General features: G+C 41.1%; 1 protein-coding gene across 10 annotated transcripts in view; it reads left to right on the top strand.

Annotated features, from left to right (window-relative positions):
• The window catches only part of LOC102379289 (mitogen-activated protein kinase kinase kinase 2), a 50,283-nt gene extending 49,376 nt beyond the window's left edge, over nucleotides 1–907 (top strand). For all 10 annotated transcript variants that reach the window (XM_025210118.1, XM_025210121.1, XM_006028686.3 and 7 more), the window contains one exon: nucleotides 434–907. In XM_025210118.1, coding sequence (XP_025065903.1) covers nucleotides 434–659 — 226 coding nt within the window. In that variant the 3' untranslated portion in view covers nucleotides 660–907. The remainder of the gene's footprint in view (nucleotides 1–433) is intronic.
• Nucleotides 908–7,976: the final 7,069 nt, after the last annotated feature.

Below are 7,976 nucleotides of genomic sequence, written 5' to 3'. Positions count from 1 at the left end.
AGGTGTGCAGCAGGTCTTCAGAGGTAGAGTTCTGGGGCTGCGTAGTGCTCCTACCACCTAGCCAAACTCTGAGTCTGAGCTAGTTGCCGATGGCACTGACACTAGACTCTGAAACTGCCCCTGAAATTCAGATTTAATTCCGTCTCTACCCCTTACTGGAAAGTAAGACGGCAGCCTGCTGTCTAGATCAACACCCTCTGCTAAGATGATGGTTGTTGGGTTAGTTGGCAGGTGGAGCAGAATATCTGCTGTGATCTTCTGTGTGTTGTGTGCGCTTGTGCACAAGAATGGGGAATCGGTGTACTTCTGTTGGAATTGCAGTGCAGCGGGAAGTGGACAGCGGTCTGCAGTAGTTGCCACGTGGTAATTCTTACTTCTGCAGGAAAGTCGGAGCCTGTTGTAACCTGCTCTTTCACATTTGCTTCTGTTTCAGGAGCGTAGGTTGTACCGTGGTGGAAATGCTCACTGAGAAACCCCCGTGGGCAGAGTTTGAAGCAATGGCTGCCATATTTAAAATTGCCACCCAGCCAACAAACCCACAGCTGCCACCTCACGTCTCGGACCATGCTCGGGATTTCCTGAAGCGGATTTTTATTGAGGCCAAGCTGCGACCATCTGCAGATGAACTGCTAAGGCACACATTTGCACATTATCACTAACAGCCTGCCTCAACCCAGCTTGCATCTACTGCATTTATTTTCTATTTGACTGCACTTTTATTTTTATTTTTTACAAAGAGGAGCGAGAAGACAAGAGAGAACCGTTCTCTTGAATCTGTTTCACTCGGATTGTAAACAATCTAAATTTTGTATTTAGGATGAGGATCTTTTCTCCCCTACCAGGACTAGAACCTTTTTATTTCTACAGTGTACTGATGTGGTCCGCATAGATAAAGCACTTTAGTACGTATTTGTTCCTTATTTGAGGGGAAATCAAGGACAAATGATTTGGACTGTTGAGGACTGTGTAACTTTTTCTAACACCCTGATTGACTGAGGGTGGAGGGAAAAATACACATGCAACTAGAAGACAGGGAGAAGAAAATTATTTATCTGTGATTGTCCTTTGTACTGTAGGTAGTTACTACTGAGGGTTCTACGTTTTGTTTTAGCTTGTTAATCAGTTTTCTAAGCGCTCACGAGGCTGAAACCCGCAGATGTGGAAACTAATTAGGATGCTGAAACAACTTACAATCCTCAGCAAAGCATGGCTCTGCGCCGCAGAGCTCCTTCCTAGCACTGCCTTTGCGACCAAAAGAAAACAGCAGACCAGAGTATAACCCTAATTTGCTAGTTGTGGGGGAGGAAAGGTTGGGGTAGAGTTGTTACGTTCCTGTAACGGAATGAGAGTAATGGGTAAACGTATTACAGATCCACACTCTTGGAGATGACAGTGCTACAAGCGGAAGTCTCCATAATAAAGGAACAAAAAAGTAACCAAAAAGGTCTCTTGTTTGATCAGAACAGCAGATCAGGAAGACCTCTACCCTGCAGCTGCCAAAGATACCTCCGTAGCATATAAGTTAAGAGGGGCAGAAGTCAGTTCCCTTACATAACATTTAGGTGCAAAGAAGTGCAAGAGGGAATTCCCCTCTACAATCTGCTGAAGAGCAAAGGAAGAAAACAAATCCTTGCCCTCTATATGAATCATGACTCGGAAGGACCTATAAGGCGCAAGAGGACAAGTGCCAAAAAATGCGCTTTATTTTCTTGCATATAACATGCCCTCAAATATATTACCTTATTTTTGACAGGCTTTACGGAGAATTTTTTTCCCAAAGTTACAGTTGCAGAGAGAGCCTAATCTTCAACTTACTCACCCTCTCTTTTTCCTGCTAAACTAAAACCCTAGCTTGTGCTGAAGGACTGGTCTTGGATGGACCTTCAATCATGAAGATAATTAAAAAGCTGTGAAATAGAAGACCGGATTGGAAGCCTTGGCAGACAGCAAAATTCCTCTAAGAAAGGTTGTCTTCATTAGTGGAACAGCAATACCATTGAAAAGGAGAAGATGATCTTTAACACCTGTGAAGTGAAGAACAATGGGCCATTGGTTCCTTCAGCTGCCTGAAGAGTTGGTGTCCGAGGTGCTGCCCTGTGGAGCAGGGATCAAAGCAGGGTGCTTCTATCCCAGGTGAAAAATCAGCTTCTTCACTTAATACATGCACCCCAATTTGGGAGGGCCTGATTTTAGGGGAAAAGGTGTGTGTTGCATGCAAGAAAATCTAGTACGTGCAAGATTAGGTGTCTGAATACAATAACCCTTTTTCAAATTGTTTTCAATTAGATTGTTTTAATTACCTGGTCTAGTCACCTAAAATGTCTGCAGAGCTCCTGAGATTAAAGTAATTCTAAGTTTCAGCATTTCAGGCCAGTTAGTTAGTGAAAAGAAAGACTTCTGTGGTTATATTTCTTTTCCAGCACCAGTGATAATAATGCAGCTTTAAATTCATACTTTCCTAGGCAATCCTTAATGTTTCTATATCGATCACTCACAAGGTCAGTGTGTTTTAAAACCTTTGCTCTGAGTCTTCAGAAAAGAAAACATTCCCCCAAGAAAACTGGAACATTTTAAGCTGCACGTGTGACCCCAGCAACGATGCATTAGCACAGAAACTTTTGAAAATAGTCTAAATAAAGAGCAGCAGCATGTAGATCAAACTAAGCTTTGAATATTAAAGAAATGCCAAAAGTGCAAAAAGAAAATATGACTGAACAGGATGAGTCTCTCATTTTAACAGTCCAGATCCAACTGTAATCTGAGACAGTCGTATCAGGTGTGTTCATCTTTTCTATCTCAAATAGAGAACAATAAGCGAACACAACACAATTCTGAGACACTGTCACAGGGTTCTTGAGAAGTTCTGGGATCACGTATTAATGGATTTCACTACGGAACAAGGACCTGCGGACCGAAGTTTGATGCATGCTGGTAGAAATGATTCAAAGATTGCCTCTTTTTCTCCCCGTACTTAAACTAAATAGGTTGCTGCTTCAGCCCTCGATCTGCACTGACAAGGTCATGTAAAATGGTCCCGAGGGTCCTCTTTGCCTTATATCCTCAAGAGGACTTATCAAAAGCTTAAGGTGTCTGAAAATTGAGAAGTAAACTTGTTGGGACTACAGTGATATGTGATAGCGATTTTCATCTTCCAAATCTTGTATCAGAAGCATAACCAGGAGTCTGGATCTCTCCTAATCAGTTTACCTCTTGGGGAATAACAGCTTTGGTTTTTCCCCCATTTGGGCCAGTGTCATAAGATTTTGGGCCGGTGGTCTGTTCCTGTTGTCTGTTTTATTATTTAGCTTATTGTTTTGTTGGTCAGGGTACACAGCAGTACACGGTTTATACACACGGGAGGAGAGTGCTGGATCAGGGAAAAAACCAGGGGGCCAAAATTAAATGACTTTTTGGATTTGCTTCCTTTGGCCGCCTTGTCACGAGAGGAAAGCTCCAGAAGCCACCAATGGGAAGAATCCACCTGCACCTCTCTGCTGTAAAGGATCTGTGGTTCGTAAGCAGTGGGGAAAGGAGGGAAAGTTAGGTAGAAACGAATATTTACATAGCGTACGAATCATGTAATTGAAATTAATACATTTCAAACAGATAAAGAAGGTACCAAAAACCAAGCTGAAAAATAATATATATATATATATATATATCAGTGAGTAGTGGACAATGATAGCTAAAAGGGTTAGAAAATTATTTGTTACCAAAAAAACAAAAATGGATTTTAAAGGGAAAATAATATCAGGTTTACCTGCAGCGCTCGTAAATTTTAAAGATGCTCTTCTCAAAAGAGATGGCACACTCTGAAGCTTGCAATTTTTCAGAATCTAGAGATCTAAGGGTATATCCTGTTCGCAAGGCACAGCCAGCTCCGAAGTACCGCAGTATCATTTTCTTGCTGTGCCTGGAAAAAGCAAACAAATGGAGACTGCTGCTTTTGTGCCTTTTCTCAAAACCCCCATGAAACAACAACCTCCTGCATTCTGTCTTGACAATGGTAGGCTTGTTTGGGAGTGGGTAGAGAGAACTTGCAGAATAATATGAGTTTTTCGCAATATTTGAGGAATAGCTGCTTCCTTAAAATTATTGAACGTGAATATAATACCTCATTAATGAAGGCTAAGGTCATCAGGTTGAAATGTTTATAATTAAGATTTTTAAGTGAACGAGGAGGCAGACTGAACTGGTTCACCCTTTGGAGAACCTCTCCATTGAGCTAAGAACTATTTATCTACAACCCTTATTAAAATAGAAATACTTATTTTGAGCGTAAAACATGAATGATTGAAGCTGATTAAATTCTCTCTTTAAAGGGTTGTACATTCATCCCCTTGTGCGCTGCATTTTAGTATGGAAGAGTTTTTACTTTATGGTACATTACATCCATGTATGTCTGTGAGGATCTGACCCACAGCTACCATCGAGAGCAACAAGCCTTCTCTCTGTGATTCCAAAGGCGCCGGGAGTTGCACGATTCAAATCTCATTAGAGATTAGGGCAGGGGTGGGCAAAATGGTGGATCCGGCTGGCGGCCAGACTCCCATTTCCCAACAGCCCCTTGCCCTCTTTGCTGCGGCTGGCTTCCATGGAGACCAGAACATCCCCGACTCTGGCCCACACTGTCACTGCCGCAAGCTCCAGCCCCGGCCCTGGAGCAGGTCCCTGCCCAGCCAGCGCTGCTGGGGCCGGTCTCTATGGAAACCCTGGCCCTGGGCCGTGTGGCTGCTGGGGTCTCCATGGAAACTGGCCACAAGAACATGGGCCGGGGCTGCTGGGAAATGGAGTCTGCTGCAGGCCTGATGGGGGCTGCGGGCTGGACTTTGCGCCGCCGCTTGTTCTTAGCAAGCTTTTGGGCGCAGTCATCCTTCTTCAGGCATAGGGAGTCTCTGCTGAGACTTGAAGTGTCCACATCTAAACTCATTCTGTGTATCCATTGTAGTTTACCAGGGGTCTGGAGCAGACTTTCAGGATGAGTTATAAAAAAAAAAAAATTACATGCACGTTTTCAGGCTACTTCACAAATGTTAATGCCAAACAGAAAAAAAACCCCCATCAAAGTAGTTTTGTAGCATTCCCATTCTACAGATCAGAAAACTGAGGTCCAGATAAGTGAAATGAGTTCTCCAGCATCACAGAATCACTGCTAACGTCAAAATTAGATCTCAAGTCCCAGATCTGTGCTTTGATCACTAGACGTTATCTTAAATCTCGCATAGAGATCTTAGCCCAGTTCTGAAAAAACTCATAGCTTTGAAGTGCCTGCTGCTTCACATGTAGTGCTGTACGTAGACACTTATCAAGGAAGCTGTGTTGCTGTACAGGAAGTGTACAGGAGTGTTGGCTATGTCTTGACAAATTAGCAAAGTGATCACAAGATCCTACCCTGGCTTCCAGTGATGGTTTGGTGCTTTTTTAAGTGGTCCTGATCCTACCATTGTCTCGACTGAAAGCTTTTTTGCTTGAAACAGGAGATACGGTACAGCGTAGCAAGCCATTTCTTCAGACATCACTGAGCTATGTCTAACTGCAGCTTCAGAAACTTGAGCAAATTGGTCAGATTTATGGTTAAGCTGAATATTTGTTAATTTTTTTATCTTGGAGTTCTTTAAAGTGTCATGCATATGGGGAAAAAAAACATTTTTGTGTGTTTGAATGCAAGTCCCATTAGTGTTTTGGAATAGCGGAAGTATTACTGCCGGTATCATTTCTGAGTGCTGGGAAGTTCCTATCTTGTATTCATGACAGGTATGCAGTGTCAAATCACTTCAGAAACGAAACAAAGCAACCAAAGCTTTTCTATTCCCTTGACACATGGCCAAAAGCATTGTTTTGTAGATTATACCGTTACTTCTCTGTGTCCCACCAGGAAGCTGTTGCTACGGAAAATAAAACAGGTACCAGTCCATGTTGTATCCAATACTCCACTTTTTTTTTTTCTTTTTTTTTTCAAGGAAAGGTTTGGACGTTCATTGTTGCTGTTTCAATGTGAAAAAATTATTCCAGCATTAAAATGAAGAGTTTAGCTAAAACTCTTACACAGTGACTCACTAACATGATGATTAAATTTCTTTCCTATGACTACCTTTCAAGCCAAGTTTAAGTTTGGGAGCATTTAAGGAAAGCCATGAGAAAAAAAGTGAGTGATCTGAATTGCTCATTGTGCCATAGCAAATGGGAACGCCTCAGAGCTGCTGGGAAAGCAGTTTTTATACTTAAAAGCCAAATCTCATGCCTGAATACGTGGGGCTTCCACCACTGCAGAGAGTAAAAGCTGGCGGTGGGAGCAGTATTGCCCCCACGATCAGGTCTCTGTAAGTCATTAAATTTGGATTGGGAACAAAACACCCTTGCATTTAGCTTGTCCGGTTGGTTGGTTGGTTGGTTTTAAAATTTTTCATTCGACTTTGTTGGATACAGTATAAATTAGGCATTTCCGTTCTCCTGTCTATTGGCAGTCCCAGGGGGAACATTGGTAGTAGCAAGGTCTGTTTTCACTGATCTCTCATGTATCAGAAGGGCAGAATGCCATAAGCTTGTTTTGACTAGTGCTTAGGTTTTCCATGATTTCTTTTTTAAAGGGGGAGAAACTGGATACAAATCAGTGAAAGTGTGCTTGATCATTCAGTTCTGATGTCAGTAAGTTCCTCTCAAGGACTGGAGGACCAAGTCCTTCGTGGGGAGAAGAAAAGTTAATAAATATGGCTTTGGACCTTACCTGGGGGTGTGTTTCAGAAGTTTTGCCTATATTTTTCCCCCCAGTAACATACTGTCTTTCCTCCAAAGATGATATAAATGTGGATTTAAGGACAAGGATTGCATTTTCCTTTCTGAACAGGCATTAAGCAGTCATGCTTTCCCAGTGCTAATTTTTCACTAATACTTGGTTTAAAACTTGATGTCCTTCGCTCTGAAGTGTAAATGGTTAGTCAAACCGTAGTGTGTGTCATCTCAGACCTCACAGCATGCATTTAATACCATTGTAAATAAATGAAGGAGCCTTGGAGAAATTTGAAAGTAGGCTTTTGATTTTTCACAAAGCTATAGATAAATTTGTAAATTTACCCTTTTGGTCTAATGTACATTTTTATGTAGCCATCGAATTCTCTATTTAATCTCTCAGCTTCTCTGTATAATGCTGGGCACAGTTTGTAATGCATGTACACAGAGGTTTTTTTTTTTCTATCGATGTTGACTTTTTTGCACATTTTTGAAAAGGTTTAATTTGTACACTGATTTAATACTCTGACCAATTGTTGATGGGTGTATGGGAATCATGTATGTGTGCAATGTACTACTGTCTGGGTGTATGGTTTTTTTATTACTTTGGAGATGTTGCTGTCAGTAACTACACTGCTGTTGCTGCTTTAAATGGAGTATCATGTATAAAAATGTATTAGCCTATGGTTATATCCTGGTTGAGGAACTCAGGAGTTGAGCATTGCCTACTAGTTACATAACATGTCTAAGTTTTCCAAACCTACGGTATACTTGTAATTCTCCGTATGCATTGAGTGTGTGTGTGTGTGTGTGTGTGTGTGTGTGTGTGTGTGTGTGTGTGTGTGTATTTCTCTCTCTCTCTCTCCCAATAATCTTATTCCACGGTTTCATTTCTACATTTTTATGAACTTGTTTTTTAAAGGTACTATGTTTAGTTAGTATAATTAAATATATAAAAGCTTTGAAAGATAATTTACTAGATAAATGTATTTTCAGCTGGCTGATGATCAGAAACTATTTTTTTAATTTTGTTTTTAACCATTCAAAATGTATTTGTATTTCCAAGATTGGACACACATTGTACTTGAAAGTACAATAAAACACTCTGGAGGGACGACAGTGTGATTTTCTCTTGTAAGAATTTTTGTAAAAAAAATAAAATAAAAAAGTGCTAAAGCGTTAGTGCGACAGAGAGAAAAGACACTGTTCTGCAAAGGTGAAAGCAATCTTTGAATTCTGAGAGCTGCTTA

Source organism: Alligator sinensis, unplaced genomic scaffold (genome assembly GCF_000455745.1).
Source record: "Alligator sinensis unplaced genomic scaffold, ASM45574v1 scaffold991_1, whole genome shotgun sequence".
Classification (NCBI taxonomy): Eukaryota; Metazoa; Chordata; order Crocodylia; family Alligatoridae; genus Alligator; species Alligator sinensis.
The sequence above is the reverse complement of the archived record's forward strand: the minus strand, read 5'-3'. Positions and strand labels throughout refer to the sequence as shown.